Raw genomic sequence first — 18,279 nt, 5'->3', positions numbered from 1 at the left:
ATCGGGAAGGAGATTTTACATTTGTTCCAACAGGAAAAGTGAAGCTATGGGGTCCTTCCAAACTGATAAGGATCAGATACGGCCGGGGAAGAATTAGACGGCAAGTATTTGGGGAGCACAGCTGGGGACTTAAATCTAGCAAATGGGAATATGGATTAGGGGTAACCCCCCAAAGATTGTGCAGGAGCTTGTGAGATAGTCCCTCTGTTACTGGCGGGAGCTGGCTGTGTCATATTAATAACTAACAATTTATCAATCTCAATTTACAGGTATGCGCTCATGTGAGTGCAGATGCTGGCGTGGTCCAGAAGAGGGCGTTGGAACCCCCGGACTTGGCATTACAGGCAGTTGTGAAGCATCCGATTTGAGCACTGGGAACTGAACTCTGATAGAGTCATGTGCTCTTATCACGGAAGCATATTCAGCCCCTTCAAGTTTTTACATTAGCAGGGCAAAGAAAGTCAGAAACAGGCCCTTTTCAAATACACCGGTGGAAAACTTATATAGATGGGCTATAAAAAAGGCAGAGAATCTCAGCTCTGGGCCTTAGACGCTGTCTGATGGCATCCATAGCCCTTTGGTTGGGGGAAACTAGGGTTTTGTTAATACATTCCAAAAAGTTGCTCCAGTTAGTCACAGATTGCGAGGCTGGCAAGGCACGGCTGTGAAGGTGGCTCAAGAGAGTCCACGAGGAATTTTAATCAGGCTTCAGACCTGCAATATTCCCACCCATCCACAATCATTGATATTCGTATCAGGTACAGCCTGGAGAAGGTTCAGGGCAAGGCACTGGTCCATGCAGGGACTTTGGTTTCTGGTTCTCTCTATAAGCCAAGTATCACATGTCATTTATTAAGTATTATGAAAGTTCCGTGTCTACAGGGAAGACTTCCTAGGAACTGATGTGGCAAAGGCTTGAGCAGTCAGGAGACCAGGCTTCAGGAGAGAGGAAAAACTGGTAAAGTGGTTAAGGAAGAAACTCCTGGATCGTATCATTAAAACCGACTAGCCAATCACGATTAAGAGCTGGTGCTTTTTTTTTTTTTTTAATCATGGGTATTTGACAAAATGTGGCATCTAATAGTGACATACTGAAAGTAATCCAGAACATGATCTTTAGAGTGAAGGTGTAGATGAGGAAATTGGGCCCTTTGAACAAACAAACCTTCCTAGGTTGACTCTCTGTTTCTCCTGTACTTATAGCTAATTATACTCTATGAACTGTTTTATTTGTACGTGGAATATCTAGATTGCTATCTTATAATTTGCTTTTCTTTCTGGCCAGACTTCTAGCTCTAACCTGCTGTGACATGGATAAATCTAATTCTTAAGGAAATCCTCTGGGTATATATTTTAGTATTTTATATAAAATTATACTATTTTTTTATATAGTTTAGTATTTTAATGGGTGCTCCTGAACATATGAATGAGTTTTCTCTTCAGGCTCATTTCCTTCTGTGGTTTGTCCAACTTCGATGTGACAGCTTCTGTTTATTATGTCTTATTTTGTAGTGCTTGGTTGTTACCTCTTAGAAACCCATTCTTTCCTAACGAGAGACAGAAAGGGAATGGATCTGGGGGGAGGGGAGGTGGGAACTGGGAGGAGCAGAGGGATCGGAAAGTGAGATTAGGATATATTAAGAAAAGAATCGTATCTGTTTTGTTTTATTTTGAAGCAAGTTTTCTCCGTATAGCTCTTGCTGTCCTGGAACTCGCTCTGTAGACAGAACTCACAGAGATCTGTCTGCCTCTGCCTCCCAAGTGCTGGTATTAAAGGCATGCATCACGCCTGGCCAAGAATCTATTTTTAATAAAAGGGGGAAATTGATCTTCAATATCTAAATTATAATTCTCACCTGTGAATGCTATTATACTGGCACCATGCCAGATTTTTCTTGGTAAATGAAAAGTCACATTACAGAAGAGATTTAACAATGTAACATTCCTTTAGATTTTCTTTTTAACAAGATTATCTTTTCCTGGGGCTGGAGAGATGGCTCAGTGGTTAAAAGCACTGGCTGCTCTTCCAGGGGTCCCGTGTTCAATTCCCAGCACCCACATGGTGGCTCACAACCGTCTGCAATGGGATCCGACACCCTGCTCTGTCATCTGGCACACATGCAAATAAAGAACTCAAAATACATACATAGATACCATGGACCAAATATTTGTAACAGTGATAAAAAATGAGGTGTCAGACCAATTAGGAGAGAAGACAATTGATCTCTAATAATAACAGTCATGACATTTCATACCTTAAATGCAAATGTTTCTTGATTATTTAAGGTATCCTACAGTAAAAAAAATAAAAAAGCCCCACCTAAATTAGGCTCTGGGCCTGCAACATCCAACCTAGTCACACGCACGGAGAGTCTTACCAGTTAATCAGCAGACGCCCAGTGGAGGCTGGTGCTCTTCCTAGAAACTCGACTTCACACCGGTGATCTGACTTCAGCGTCATAACTTCCCCAGACCCCCTCCTTAAACATGGCGTGCCCGGGGTTTCAGGTGTGATGCCTTCAGCAGATGCTGCTGGGAGCACAACCTGAGCTAACACGGCCTAACGTAAGATTCCTGGTGGTCTGTTTTCTACCCCACAGAGACTGGTCTATCCCTAGCCTCCCTGGTCTTAACCTGATGAGATTAGGTGCAAACCCTCCCTAACCCCAGTCATCCGAATCCCTACGCAGGCTCGCTGGAGTGCGAGTTGGGACTTAGCTGGGCACACTCCAGAGTAACCCGAGTCTTAACTAGGCATGCCTCGGTGTGAACTGAGTCCTAAGCAGGCTCGCTCTGGTGTGACTGGAGCCCTGACTGGGCATGCTCCAGTGTGAGCTGATCTCTGATTGGGTGTGCTTGGACATGAGGTCAATCCTCTTGTCCTGGTATTGTCCAATTCTTGATGTTTTGTTTTGGGGTGTTTGTTTGTTTTTGTTTTGCTTCCAGCTGACTAGACTAACAGATGCCTGTGGCAGCAGACACCCTACATTCCATTCCCGGGAGGTCCCTGGCAGACAAGAGCCAAGGAGCAGGGCCCTATCTTCTTTGTTCCACTCCATTTTCCTTTGTGGCCAGTGGAGACTGACCAGCGACCCACGCCAGCTTCACCCTGTCCTGGGTGGCCTTCTGGCCTGAGTTCTTGGCCCCAGAAAGTCCCCAGAGGAAAAAAAAATCAGTGCTCTCAAAGCCAAACTTTTCTTCTAATGGGTCTGACTCCCATTAAACTCCCAGTGGAATTAAAATCTAACGGTGAAGAGTGAAAACCAAAGGGAGAAGAGAGGAGAGGGAATTGGGTGCTCAGTGCTGCCCCTCAGCCTAGTGATGGGTTTCCATGACATCCTGTCAGAAATGCCACCGGTCATGAGAGCCACACCTGCCTGGTCTGACACGGATGCCACCCTCCCTGGAGGGAACTTCCTATGCACTGCTCCCCTCCCAGAATCCAAACCACTCCACAGAAAGAATAAAACATCTGCTTTAATGGGCCAGTAAAATACATCAGGGTCGTTAGTATCTTATAAACAGAAACACTGTTACAAACCCAAGTTAAAAACATGTTCAGTGCACAAGTTACCGACTTTTTTTCATCTTCCGTTGCTATGCCATCCAATGCTATTATGTTTCCAGATGCAGAGTGAACCTCCCAAGATATGAAGAAAGAGAAAATGGTACCAGATGCGTGGTAGTGTCCCTTAGCAACATCTACCCAGAGCCGCCCCTCTCAGCCTCTGAAGATGCAGCTTGGGATGTGACTCCAGCAGCACTGTGGGGCGAAGCTGGCACAGACTGTCTTGTCTGTTTCAGGACCCTCCCACCCCAATCAAAAGTGGCTCCAGATAGTGCCACGTGTAGCCTGTTGGGCTCACAGAGACATAGGCGTGTGCAATGCCACGTTTGGCCTTTATTGCTGGACAGTGCAGCCTCTATCCCAGAGCTCCGTCCCTGAGGACCCTTTGGCTTTGTGAGAAATCAAATACTGTCCCCTTTGGATTCCCCTGGGTCAACCCCCTTTAATGCATATAGCTATTGATGTTCCATACTTCCTCAAATCAAAATGCTATTTAAGAAACGATCCTTTAAGAACATTAAGAAAGACAGCTTGGAAAACGACATTTTTAAAAACCTTTCCCAAACTTTCACCAAGGCAGCAAGCATGTGGAATCTAGTTTAAAACCTTACCCGGCATCCAGACCTGTGTTCAAACTGAGGGGTGATGGTCACCCAGAGAAGACTGGGCTCACAGCCCTCCCTCTCCAGGGACTCTAAGAAAGAAAAGGACCCCATGTCCTCAAAGATCAAGGGGTTTCTGTACCATCCTGTCCCATCCCAGCCACAAAACTCTTTAGCCAGGAACAAACCAGCATAAGCTGAGGGCAAAGGCTGTGCCTGCTGGCTGACAGGAAAATACTGCTTCTAACATCCCGAGCAGGGATTAGGTAGAAGGGCAGGATTACATGTACGTCTAGGGCGAGGGCCAGACGGCTACATGTAATAGAGACCAGCAGGCAAGGAACAAGAGACAGTGCACACTACAGAAGGTGCACGCTAACATGGACGAACCATGTGCCGCTGCAAAGAGGGGCTGGACCACGGGGGGAACAGATTTAGACAGAGTCCACAGTTCCCTACTATTTAACAGATCCCTGGATCCCTGTACGATTAAAGGAGTAAAAAGACGATGCTCATACATTCCAGGATGGCTCAGACCACCTGTGCTGGCAGCGGAGGGGCGTGCACAGCCCAGGCAACAGTTCCTGCTGGGGAAGGAGCATGCTTGGCTCTCGGTGGCCCCGCCAGCGTGGTGGGGCCCGAGTGAACGGGTGAACATGGTTCCTCTCCATGTATGTATTCTGTCTTCTTTCGTCTGCTTTTTCCTGGTGTGGCTCAACAGCACCGTTCTGGGAAGTGCTGTGACCTTAAATGGAATGGGTTGAGATCTCAGACTGCTGCCTGATGTAGTTCTGGAAGCTCTTGTCTCCAATAGGGTGCTCCCTGGAGAGCGAGCAGAGAGGAGAAAGTGAGGTCCTGCCCCCCGATACCCCAACAGACACTGTACTTTTGTCATTGTGCCTGTTTGGCACGCTCATCATAAAACAAAACAAAACAAAACAAACAAACAAAAAAACCCACTGAAAGTGCAGATCCACAGGGAACAGGGAACAGAGCAGACCCCAAGGAAGCACTCACCATGACTCAGGTCTCTCCTGTGCATGTCACATGCTCCATGTGTGTAGATATCATGTGTGCTTGTGTGTGGAGCACATTTAGAACACACACATCATAAATACATATATACATACATTCATACATGTTGGCTTTGTGTTCTGACCACGTGTGGCAGATGCACACACGCGTAAGCCTGTGTTAGTGTGGACATATGTGGGCTGTGCACACACAGGTGTACTGCATGGAATATGCACCGCCTGCAGGATGTGCCCATATATATGTTGTATGTGTTCTGGGAGGGCATGGCTTTGTCTTCTTGTGTTCTGGCAGATGCTCTACGCTGGGACAGGGCCTGGAGCATTGTGGGTGCTTGGTAACTGTTGCTCTACGGGTGAGTGCACACCCCAGCTCCTTCCATGAGAAGCAGAATGAAGCCTCTCGCTGTTCTCAGCCTGTGAGCTTTGGACTGCGAGGCCGGCATGCATGTTTGATACGAGCAAAGCAATGGGAGGTAAAAGTGGACCACCACAGGCGTGTCCAAACGGATTGGGCAGCATGATGAGACTGGCTGGGAGTCTGTCCAGGTAGGTCTGAGGTCGGAGTCGGCATGCCCCGCAGATGCTAATCCTCAGCCCCGTGAGTACCTGGGGACGGTCAGGACACGGGCCATGGCCATCTCTAAGGGTCCTAACACAGTTGGGATTGGGTCCTGATACTGTTCCTGAACATCGCTGTATCTTTCCCTGGGGAAGGATAGTACTGGGAGGGCATACTGGTTCTGGGCCCCCTGTGGGCTACATGCGTGCCCAGAGAAGTCCCCTTGGGTGGACGCAGCACCATACCACCTGCTGCATGTAGCTCAGGGTACGTCCAGGTCTTTATGGAACTGAGCCTGATCTCCAACTCTTCAGCCAGAAAGCTTGATCCACCTGGGACCACGTGGCCAGACTTGGAGAGGCTGAATGTCCCCATCTGGCTTAAGTCCTCTACCTACCCCCCTCCCACCTCAACCAGGGACAAGAATGTGTTCAGCTTAGTGGCCCAGCCTCCAGTGGTCCAAAGAGGTAACAAAGGATGTGTGTGTGATGGCAGATGGGTGGCCCCAAGTTCCTTCTAAGGCCTCGAACTGGGCTGCTAGTGGGATGGACCTAGCTCCCTGCACACAACAGAGCTGGATGCCTGTTCTGCAGGAGACGAAAGGCTAAGGCAAGACCAGGTCTCTGAGTTCCATGGAGCTCCAGGACCCTCCCACATGAGGTGGATGGTCACTGAGGGTCCAGATCTCTCTCTCTCTCAACCCCAGTGGCTCAGGAGCACCCCAACACTCACTGGCTCCCGTATCTCGTCTTCTTGAACTTGTTCCTCCTGTACTGCGCGTGCTCCTGCTCAAGGGTCCCCACCCCAGCGATGACCTGCTTCAGCGTCTTGTACGTCTCCTGGGGGTCATCGATGATGAATGTTGAGTATTCCTCCTGCTCAGGGCCATCGTATACGGACTTGCTGCCGCAGGCCTCTGCCACAAGGTGTGCGTAAAGGCGGAGTGTCAGTACGGGGGCCTGGCTCAGGAATCTGCTTCCCCTCACCATGTCTCTGCGTTCCCTCCCTCCAAGAGCTTCCCCTCAGAAAAGAAAGGGGCCACTTCCAGGGTCAAACACCATCCAGCCTTGAGCCCTCTGGGCGGGCTGCATAGTCAAGGTTTCTCCAGTTTACATTCTGAGACCTCATACCCCAAGCCCTATGGGGTGAGCTTCACATTCATGAAGCCATGTGCCCACCAGTCAAGCCAGGAGTGATGTCCACACATACACACTGGGCTCAGCTGTCTGGCGGGCAATCAGGATGAACACCGATTCTACAAAGAGTACAGAGCCTGACCCATGTCACTTACCAGAGGCTTCTGGCCAGGACATGTCAGTTATGAGGATAACAGGAGAGAAGGCATGGCCAACAGTGGCCAAGGATCTCTGTTCTCTACTGTTCCTATCTCCCCAGACTGTCTTCCTAATCACCCCCACTGCAGCCATCAACAAGGACCTGAGCTGGTTTGCTATTCTCACTGTCCAAGGCTAGACCTATACCCAGGCTAGGTACTCAAGCCCTACCTATAGTTCTGCATATGCCATGGAATGAAAGCTTGTTTTCTTTCTAAGTTATATGTTGAAGTCTTTGCTTATGTGGTTGGCTTGTTTTGTTGAATTAGAGCAGTGGTTCTCAGCCTTCCTAATGCTGTGACCCTTTAAATCAGTTCTGCAGGTTGTGGTGACCCCCAACCAAAAAGTTATTTTCATTGCCACTTCATAACTGGAATTTTGCTGCTGTTATGAATCATAATATAAATATTTGTGTTTTTTGATGGTCTTAGGCAACCCTTGTGAAAGGGTTGTTGAACCCCCAAGGGGATCGAAAGCCACAGGCTGAGAACTGCTGAGCTCAAGTTTTGTTGTGCTACCTGACTGGCTTGCACTCAGTATGTAAATCAGGATGACCTTGAACTTTCTGAGGTCATCCTGCTTCTGTCTATTGAGTTCTTGGATTATAGGCAAGTGTCACATGCGTGGCTTGTATGTAGAAGTCTTAAGTGCAGTATCAGGAGGTGGTCCACTCACGAGGGCAGAGCCCTCATGGATGAGACTTGTTCCTCTGTTAAAAGTGGCATCTTCTAGACCTTCGGGCATAGTGGAAAGTCAGTCTGCAGTCAGAACCACCCTCCCCAGAACCAGCAGTGTGAAGGATGACTGGAATGCAGACGTCCCAGCCTCCAGAGCAATGAGAAGGAGGAGGTCTCTGTCACCAAGACCACGAACACCCAGTTTATGGCAGTACAAAGCAGCCAAGGCAGAAGATACAAAAAGTGAGAGCGGCTCTAGAGCAAGGGCATGAGCAGTTTTGGACCCATACAGAAGGGGCTGGCAACTCCTGGGGACAGAGCTGGACAGGCAGGCGGTTCTGGTGAGGGGGGGAGCAAGGGCAGGGCCGTGCTTCTGTAACACTGAGAAAACAGCTGACAGTCGAAGCCATTCTGCTCAGACTAAGGCGGAGCTACAAACAGAGAGGAGGTGATCTTAACGTGACAAAGAACTTGGCTGAATTGGGCTTGTGATCTGTTCCCTGCAAGACAGAACTCGCTCATAACACGAATATTCAGCCAAGGAGGTTTCTCAGTGAAGAGGCGGAGGAAGAGCAGGTTGCTCCTGACTGCAAAAGCAGGGAAGAGGGAAGTAGGTCAGTAGAATTGTTAAACAAAAAGGACCTGGGAGACGCCTGGCTTTCCCATCCTGTAAGTGAGAAGCATTTGGAAGGAAGAGAACACCAAGGGCTTAGCCAACCCCCAACCCAGCAAGATGAGGGTGATACGGGCTACGAACTCACTTCTTTATCTCAATGAGTCAGGGGGCAAAGCAGAGCTCACTCAACGGAAACAGTCCCCTCACTCAAGGGGACAGTGGACAGGGTCCAAGGGAGGCAGGCTGCATCATGGCTTAGGGCCCACAGGACTGACCAGAGAGCCACTGGCTTCTGCTATTCATGTTTCTCAGGACGAGGGATACAGGACTTGAAAGGCAAACCATAGAGGAGCAAGGGAACACAGAGAGGTCAGCCCTTAAGCCGGCCATCGGAGTCGGAATTCCTGATGGCATTATTAAATTGATTCTGAACCAGGAGAGGAAATAATAAAAGCGGTATAAATGAGAACAAATCAAGTAAGGGAATGGAAACTGCTTGGAGTGAGGCAGCTTTAATTGTCAACTGGACCCAGTCTAAAGTCATCTGGGATGAGAGTATCAATGAGCTATTATGTAGACCAGGCTGACATGTATGTGCATGTGTGTGTGTGTGTGTGTGTGTGTGTGTGTGTGTGTGTGTGATCATCATGTTTATGGTAACTGAAGCAGGAAGACCCATCCACTATGGGTGACACCATTCCCTAAGCAGGAGATTTTGACTGCATCGGAACATGAGTTCAGCACTGGTGTGACTGACTACACCCTGACTCACTGTTCTCTGCTGTGGATGTTACGTGACTGGCTGTTTCGAGTTCCCGCTGCTTTGATTTTCCCCAACAGTGGGCTGTAACTTGGAAATCTGGGCTAAACAAACACTTTCTCCCTCAAGTTGCTTTTGTCAGGACGTTCTATCAGCACCAGGAAAGGAAACCAAGGCCCCTGTGCAGCTGAGCGTTCAGGGAACTGTATTGTGTTTGTGGACATTAGCAAGGCCACTCGCTTGTCTACACAATGACTGAGATGGAATCTGTGTGTAGAAACTGAGACGACGGACACCTGCTTTTACTGACCGACCCTCCCTCGACTTCGACCATCTGAGAATGAAACTGAGGTGCTAGTCCATGTTCAGAGCTCTGACTCGGGTAAATGTGACATTTGGAGACACAGTGGGGGCAGGTCTCAGAGGGCCTGGCTGACAGCAGTATGCGTGGGAGACTACAAGGCATGTGCAGCCATTGTCTTCCCTGGTCTCTGTTGCTGACCCAAGTGGAATGGAGTGACGGTTGGAACGATTCACATTTGATGCCGTGTACGAGATGCTGGTACCACGTACTACAAAAGTCACCCCAGTCAATCCTCAGGTCTGATGGGTGGTACAACCTGGCCAGTAGATGGACAGTTTGGCTTGCTTAGGGGCACAGCATGGTGAGCAGGGTCAATTGTCCTCCACAGGGACTCTCTCCATAGCTCAGCACTGCAGGTGAAATGTTAGCCTCCAGTACAGGTTCTCTCCAAGCCCCGGACCAAGCACAGCACATTTCAGAGGGAATATTAAGGACCTACAGCAGGCACATGTGGGTTGGCCAGAGGAGAGGCCATACCACCATGGGACAAGGAAGCTGCTCAGGGTTTGGACAACACAACCTCTAGCAGACAAAACAAGCCATGGCTCACCGAGGAAGGGACTTTTCGATTAGATGGGAATAAGCCCCAAAGGTAAAAGAAGGAGCTTATGTAAAGAAACGGGATATCCCAAAGGATTAGAATGCACAGTGTGCAGAGAGTGGGAGACTTGGCGACACTTAGTCCTAAGTGGGATGTCTACACTTCCTCTCAGGACTCGAAACTGCACAGAAGAGGATGTGGAAAGACTACAAGGGCCAGAGGGGATGGACAGCACTGTGGAACCAGTGTCTTCCACTCGCAACACATGGTTGCACACGTGAGCCTGAAGAGAAACTGAGGCAGCATGCACAGGGCCTGTATGGGTCCAAGCCAGACCGGATCCCAGTACTGAGAGGGGGCCGTGCACACAAGCTCCCATCCCTAGCCAAGAAGCTATTTACTCATTTGCCCATCTGTCTACCCATCAATTTGTCCATCCATCCATTCATTCTCCATCTGACAACTGTTTACAAAGGAAGAATTTGTTTTCTCCAATGAAGTCTCACTGGGTACACAAACCACGTTTAAGGGCAGGCCTCATGCCCAGAAGTAGACGGCAACACAAATCAAACTCAGTAGTATATTTTGTAATTTATTTTGTTTCATGTTGCTTTGTTTGGGCTTTTTTTTTTTTTTAAATCTTACTAGTCTTTTGCTTATATAATATGGCTTCTGGTTTTGTGGTTTTATGGTGTGTGTGTGTGTATGTGTGTGTGTGTGTACATTTTTTGTGCTTTTTCTTTTTTAATCCTGTATTTATTTATTTATTTATTTATTTATTTATTTATTTATTTATTTATTTGCCTGTTTGTTTTCTAAAGAGAGAGAAAGGAAAAAGGAGTGGTATTGGATGGGTGGGGAAGATCTGAGAGGAGGTTTTTATTTAAACAAAACAAAAACAAATCGTCCACCAACAAAACGACCAGGACAGCACTACGATGTGGAGCAGAAGCCTGTAAGCTGCACAGCCTCTGACCTTCACAGGACGTGGTGCTGGATGAAGTGAGTGCTAAGGTTTCAGGCACAGTGGATGGATCTGACTGTCAGACAATCCCTTAAGGCACAAAGGAGAAAATGCGAGGGCAGTTCTCAACTGTCTATTTTCCATCCATTCGCTTTCCTGTCAATCCACTCGTCTACCTGCTCGTCTGTTCATAAACAGCCGTCTGTCTATTCCCACCTACAGTCATCGTTATTCATTTATCTGTTTGTCCAGCTACCTCTAAGTCCATCTATCTGCTATTTACTCATTTGCCCATCTATCTACCCATCAATTTGTCCATCCATCTGTTCATTCATCCATCTACCTGTCCATCTGCCCATCTATCTATGAACCCATCCAATTAATCAACCAAACAACCCAAGTCAGCCAAATCAACCAACCAACCAACCAACCAAACCAACCAAATCAACCAACCAACCAAACCAATCAACTAACCCAACCAAACCAACCAAATCAACCAACCAACCAACCCAAACAAACAAACCAACCAAATTAACCAACCAACTCAATCAACCAAATCAATCCAACCAACCAACCAACTAACCCAACCAACCAACCAACCAAACCAACCATCCAATCCAACCAACTAACCCAACCAAACAAACAAACCAACCAAATCAACTAACTAACACACCAACCAAACCAACCAATCAACTAATCCAACCAACCAACCAATCCAACCAACCAAATCAACCAAGCAACCCAAACAAACAAACCAACCAAATTAACCAACCAACTCAATCAACCAAATCAATCCAACCAACCAACCAACCAACCAACTAACCCAACCAACCAACCAACCAACCAACTAACCCAACCAACCAACCAACCAAACCAACCAAATCAACCAACCAACCAAACCAAACAACTAACCCAACCAAGCCAACCAAATCAACCAACCAACCCAAACAAACAAACCAACCAAATTAACCAACCAACTCAATCAACCAAATCAATCCAACCAACCAACCAACCAACCAACTAACCCAACCAACCAAGCAAACCAACCAAATCAACTAACTAACACACCAACCAAACCAACCAACCAACTAATCCAACCAACCAACCAACCAACCAACCAATCCAACCAACCAACCATCCAATCCAACCAACCAAACCAACCAACTAACCAATCAAACCAACCAACCAACAGCTGTTGGCATCTCCTCTGCATCAGCAGATAAAACCTGTCCTTTGTTCAAAGATGGTCACGCAATATAGTGAACGGTTATGAGGTGGTTGTACTTGCAGTGACGGAAGCAAAGCCCAGGCTGCTAGGCAGCAGAAGCTGGGGGGAATTGCATAGAGAAACCAGGCACCTCAGACTGAGGAGGGTAGGCTTTCCAAGTTGAGGGAGGATGGGGGGTCTTGGGACAGGAATGGAGCTCCACAGTGCAGGAAAGCCCCAGGCTATGCGATATTGCTAGAAGCATCAAGAAGGCGCCTACTCTCGGGTGTCATCACCCTCAGTACTCACTGAGTCTCCTACAGAGGCCCCGACCTCTCCAAGGCTCCAATCCTACTCTGCTTCAGCTACTGTAGTTGGCGCTGCCCGCAGCTGGCTACATGTTTTCTGAGTCATTGAGCAGCCTTAGGTCATGGCTGCATGCATTCTCACAGTAGGTACTGGGAACGCCAGGCTTGCTGGGTGTGAAGACGTGACAGATAGGTCCGTGAATGTGAGTCCGCGTGTTGCTCAAGAACCCTGTGCTGTCTGTGCATAGGTGTGTCCATGCCTGATACACTGTGTATCCCTAAGGCTAGTCAGTCGACACTGGATGGTGCCCGGAGAGCAGATGTGGCTGGGCTCCCATGTGGGCACCAGCCCGAGGTCCCGCCCTCATCTCATCAAGCATACTAAAGCTCCCTGGGCCCGAGCAGGAAAATGAGAAGGCCCTTGGCAGGCCCATTTCTTGGCTTTATATACATTTTCCGTGTGCATGGGCCCATCACATAATCCCTAAGAACCGATGTGAGACCTCCCAACTCTAGGGAGGACGAGAGGTTCGCTTGACTTTGGTGGGTTCTGCACCTGCACCTTTGAGTTACAGACTTCAAATCCTGCTCGGGTGACATCTGATTCATGCCACCTAGATTGTTTGCTTTAATTCTATACAGAAAGTAAATCTTAAGGGTGACAAAGTAACAGATAGTTGAAACATGCCTGTTTCACAAGCTGTTAGGCATGTGGCATATTCACATGTGCCCACAGTCATGTGTATCCATACATGTGTGTGTGCATATGTGTGCATATATATATATATGCACACATACACACATATATGTATATATACACACATGTACACACACACACACACACACACACACACACACACACACACCCCTCTCTGGAAAGCACAAGAGAATAAAATATTTTGGTGATACAGATGTCATTGAGGAAGACTAAAGAATTTGGAAGTTCATAGTTTGCCTGTTAAGTTCTATCTGAAAATGTCGGAATGTCCCGTAGCCAGACTACTCTATTACCAATTGCTCTTAAAACCGCACCAAACTCCTGGTCCATAAGTGGCTTAACAGACACTCACAGGCACCAAGGAACCCCAGAGGCACCATAGGGACACCTCTGTGGTGACATCCCCACTTATGATTCCCTACGGTGGGTACCCAGGGCCCACACTCACCCTGCATCTTTTCCAACTTGCCCATGTACAGGTTAAAGAGAGAGTAGATGCGCTCTGTTTCACGGTCCCCATCAATGTCCAGCTGGATGTTTGCTGGGAGCCCACTGTCCAAGACAGCAAATGCAAAAGGGTAAGCCTGCTTTCTTAAACACTGCTTTTGAGAGAGAGAGAGAGAGAGAGAGAGAGAGAGAGAGAGAGAGAGAGAGAGAGAGAGAGACAGAGAGAGAGAGAGACAGAGAGAGAGACAAGATAGAGACAGACAGAGAAAGAGACAGACAGAGATAGAGAGAGAGACAGAGACAGAGACAGACAGAGATAGAGAGACAAACTTAGGATACATTAGTGATATGGGAAAGGATCTTCTTGGGGCACGTGGGGCAGGAATGACCCAGAATATTCCCACACACAAGTCCATGAATCCCCTCATCCGTGAAGTGATCCCCATCATTGTGTGAGGCTCTGGCTCCTGTCATAGCCCAAAGCTGGAGGGAACCCTTGATCCCTTCCCTGGAGGGTTCTGGGAATACAGGGCCACACACACAGATCTGAGAACCATGAGAAGGGACCTTCCTGGGACCGGGGCTCTACACTAAAGAAGCTGGATATAATTACTCCAAGGCTCTGGGAGGGTTAAATGACAGCCTGAGGGTGGGTGACCCTGAGTAGCACTCCATTTCAGGACTTGTCACATGAGGTTGCCAGGGCTTCTTATGTGTGCACAAGCTACGTAAGAGTCAAACAAGGGGCGCTACCAATCTTCATGGCCCTGGGCCACCTCCAGGATTGACAGAGTTGGTAGAACCCTGACAACGGCAGGAGGCCCAGCTGACCACAGGGCCAGGAAGGCGATGGCCTACGCCAGTTTCCAAGTAGAGAAACCAGGCTGAGGCATCTGTGAGTTAAACATGTTCTCAGGAACACGCACAAAGTCACTCATGTTCTTTGTAGAAGAGACAGGCCCTCCACCCAAGCCTACCGTTCCTGAAGACATCTCTGCCCCAGGCAGGACTTAGAAAGCAACCTTGAAGGCTTGCTGCTCCCACCAGCTTACACGGAGCCTTTTGGAGGACCACACCAAGGGCTGTCTGGAGAACAGCTCTGTGCACGTGGTTTCCGAGTAGCTGTTTGTTGTATCTTAGTGCAAAAGCCGACAGCTGGGCCTGGATGAACAGGGCTGCGGAGCCATGGACCTACCCAGTGCAGGGAGTGCAGCCAATAGCGGTGTCTGAAGAGGCCCTGCAGCAAAGCCAGTGGCCGTTCAGGTAGGCCGATGGGTGGAAGACTGTGAGCCGCTTCTGGTTGCACTGACTCACTTTGGTGAGGATGTCAATCCAGTCCTTGGCCTCCACACAGTTGTTGGCCTGGATGTACAGTGCACGCTCTGGCTGGATGACCTGGAACATCTGATCACACAGGATGGGATCAGGGGCTAGCTATGAGTCTAGCCAGTGTTAGCCATTTACCTAGCTTCCGGTAGGTTCTATCTACCACTGGGCCAGGTAGAGAAGGAGATGGAATGTCTGAGTGTCCAAGTGGCAGAGACCCTGGGTCTGGATATGCAGGGTAGTGGGGGAGGGCGCATCACCAACAGGAGAGGTGGACAAGGAGAAGGAGGGAGTACCTGCTGGGTTGGGAGGGGCCGTCACTCACATTTTTCATTCGGAAGGACTCCTCCTCTAACCTCTCCACGGCCAAGATGTTCTCGATGGGGATGTTGCAGAGCGGCTGATCACCTACAGCACAGAAGGTGTGAGAGCTGTGCTTAGCTGCATAGCGCACCCCAGGCGTGAGGCTCCGCATGGCCCAGTGGCTGCAAGGCTGCAGCAGAGGGCTCTCGACCATCCTTCCCTGAAGTCTGGGATGTGGGGCTGGGGTAGGCATGGGGCTCTCAGAGCACAGGACATACATATGGGCAGGACCCTGGCACCTTGGAGCTATTTTCACACTGGCGACAAAGCATCTCACTCAGGCCCACAGGGACATGGCCCACACCATCTCCAGCTCTACGGCATACTAGTCGGTTTAGATCTAGGGTAGGGCACAGTCATTCGGCTCCATCCCTATGACTGAAACTTGATCCTTTGAGGTCCCGGGCCGATAAGGTACATAGGGGCCTGGCTAAGTAGCGTCTCCCCTAGCTAGGCCTTTCCCCTTTTCTTTATTGAATCACCACCCTGGGGCTCTGCAGGAGCAAGAAAGACACAAAAAGGGGTACCCGGAACCGGGACTGAGATGCTACAGACAGTTGAGGAGATAAAAGTTGGGGGGTTGGGGTTGGGGATTTAGCTCAGTGGTAGAGTGCTTGCCTAGCAAGCACAAGGCCCTGAGTTCAGTCCCCAGCTCCGGAAAAAAAAAGAAGAAAAAAATGTTGGGGGGTAGAGGGTCTGTGGTACCACCGTCAGCTCTGTACCCTCTGATTCTGTGGGGGACAGAGGCTGGGGCTGGGTCTCTCTCAGGTCTCATCTGCTACGCAGGCTCCTGTGACAGCAAGCTTGCACTGTTGGCTGACAGAGCCTCCCTGCCTTGCTGGGCCCTGAGGGAGGGAGTGGAAAACCTCTTTACCTTTGCTTTTCTGGTAGGTGAACTCGTGGTTCGTGAGGCGAAACCACCTCTTCTTGAAATTCTTCATTCCAAAGCGTTTCCTTCCTTGGGCCCGCTTGATCATGAAGCTGTCGCAAAGGGCACACACGGCACTCACTGAGTGTTCTCGGGTCAGGCTGGAGCCTACCTCCCGACGTACGGCACAGTAATCAGCCCTCCACCCGCGTGAGCCATGGTGGGCAGTGGTACCGGAACCCTGTCACTTTACTTCCTTGGGCACACGCTCCTGGTTTTCTGAGCACTTTTGCCTTCTACTAGCACTCTCTTAGGAAACGCAGCGTGTGGGGTTTGTGTAAAATTTGTGAACCCAGCATCGTTTGGACTGTTGGAGTTTACTGTACCGAGGAGCAGGCCTGTATGGCTCTAGGTGGCTGTACAGAGAAGAACTTGCGGATTTTGCTAATGGATTCCTGAATCTTCGTGCTCAGTTTTTGACCCACGTAACCACCTGCATTAGTGACTTTTTCTAACGCCACCTGTTTTTTCCTCCTGAGGTGGAAGAGGCAGCCATCGTTCCTGGTGCTTATAGATCAGCTGAGGTGGCCACAGGTCCTCTGGCCTCACATAAGCAGGGCCGACTTAACCCAACGGATAATGCTGAAACAGGCAGAGCCGACCTCACAGCTCCGGGTTGGCAGGTAATGGACTAAGGAGTGAGTGGACATGGAAGTGAGGCGCGGTTACCGCCGCACACGGGCCGCCATGTTCCTGCAGCTAACTGTGAAGGGCCGCATGGAGGATGTGACCTCAAGAGGTAGCACTTCTATCTGGGGTAAAAGTCCAGACCTCAGCATGAGAAAGCGTGAGATTCTAGCAGTGTATTGGCAGAGTGCGCCCCTCTCCTGCAGCGGCCAGTTACCCTGCAAGCTCATTACTACTGACGAGGTTTGTGAGCCACTTACACACTGGACCGAGTTAAGTATTATGAGACAAGCCGAGCGCTTTGAGGTTGTGAATTAAATGCACATCACGCGGCGGTGTCTGTATGTATTGTTGAACAATACCTGATTAAGATAGAAGGTGATTTTTTTTTTTTTTTTAAAAAATAGGTAGCCTGTCAGTTACCTACAGATGGCTCAAGCTGGAGCCAAAGAGACACAGGCAGGGAACATGGGCCTGGCCAAACACAGTCTCAGCTGGGGACTGGGATCTGGGAGGCGGGACAGGGCTCACGGGAAGTAGGCATGTCTGTCAGAGTTGATGCAAACAAAGGCAGGATGCACTCCCAGGACCCCTCAGGCAGGACCGTGAGGTGGAAGGGGTGGGGGCGGAGGAGGAGGTCAAGCATACAACATTCTTGACCGCCCAGACCTAATTCCTTACCCTTCTTTAAGCAGGATGGGCTGCTCTATGCTCTTGGGGTCCCTTCTCCCGGAGGATGAGATCAAATCCAGGAACTGGGTAGGAGGAGATCAGATCATTAGAAGAGGAAGTGTGCGGACAGTGTCTGTTTCTGTGGAGCCCTAGGAGTGCTGGTGTGTGTGTGTGTGTGTGTGTGTGTGTGTGTGTGTGTGTGTGTGTGTAGCAGGGGGTTAATCTTATCTCCAGTATATTAGTCCAGTCTATCCCTCCAGGTCTTGTCTATCTGCCTTGACCTCGTCAGGGCTGTCACCAGGAGCCACATCCGTGCTAGCAATGCTACTTGAGCTTCCTGGGCCTACGTCAGGTTCTATTGGAACATCCCGAGGTCCTGATAGGAGGGAGGTGTTAGCCCGTCCAGAATCCCACTAGCTCTTCCTGGCTGAGCTCACTCTTGCCCCTGGTCCCAGTGGGTGACCTCTCCATCCCCTGGATTCCCTCTATCAGTTGAAGGTCACCCTGAGCTTCTTCCCTTTCCCTGTCTGGGACTTCTAGGATTTCTAAGAGAGAAGCTGCACAGACTTGCTTCTGAATGGCAGAGCAAAAGCAAATCCCAGGGTCCTGACGTGCCCTTCTCTACCGCATCAGGGCAGCACACACGGGCATTAAACACACAGTC

The 18,279-nt window shown here is 49.3% G+C and overlaps 1 protein-coding gene across 5 annotated transcripts in view; it reads right to left on the bottom strand.

Annotated features, from left to right (window-relative positions):
• Positions 1 to 3,459: 3,459 nt before the first annotated feature.
• The window catches only part of Rasa3 (RAS p21 protein activator 3), a 115,554-nt gene continuing 100,734 nt past the window's right edge, over positions 3,460 to 18,279 (bottom strand). For 4 of the 5 annotated variants that reach the window (XM_087588002.1, XM_087588004.1, XM_087588005.1 and 1 more), the window contains 7 exons: positions 17,625 to 17,698; positions 16,263 to 16,369; positions 15,351 to 15,433; positions 14,895 to 15,103; positions 13,701 to 13,804; positions 6,496 to 6,679; positions 3,460 to 4,992 (listed from right to left, as the gene is read on the bottom strand). In XM_087588002.1, coding sequence (XP_087444128.1) covers positions 4,917 to 4,992; positions 6,496 to 6,679; positions 13,701 to 13,804; positions 14,895 to 15,103; positions 15,351 to 15,433; positions 16,263 to 16,369; positions 17,625 to 17,698 — 837 coding nt within the window. In that variant the 3' untranslated portion in view covers positions 3,460 to 4,916. 5 annotated transcript variants of the gene reach the window in all.

Source organism: Rattus norvegicus, chromosome 16, assembly GCF_021556685.1.
Source record: "Rattus norvegicus strain SHRSP/BbbUtx chromosome 16, alternate assembly SHRSP_T2T, whole genome shotgun sequence".
NCBI lineage: Eukaryota > Metazoa > Chordata > Mammalia > Rodentia > Muridae > Rattus > Rattus norvegicus.
Note: the sequence above shows the minus strand (reverse complement) of the source record. Positions and strands in the feature narration are given on the sequence as shown.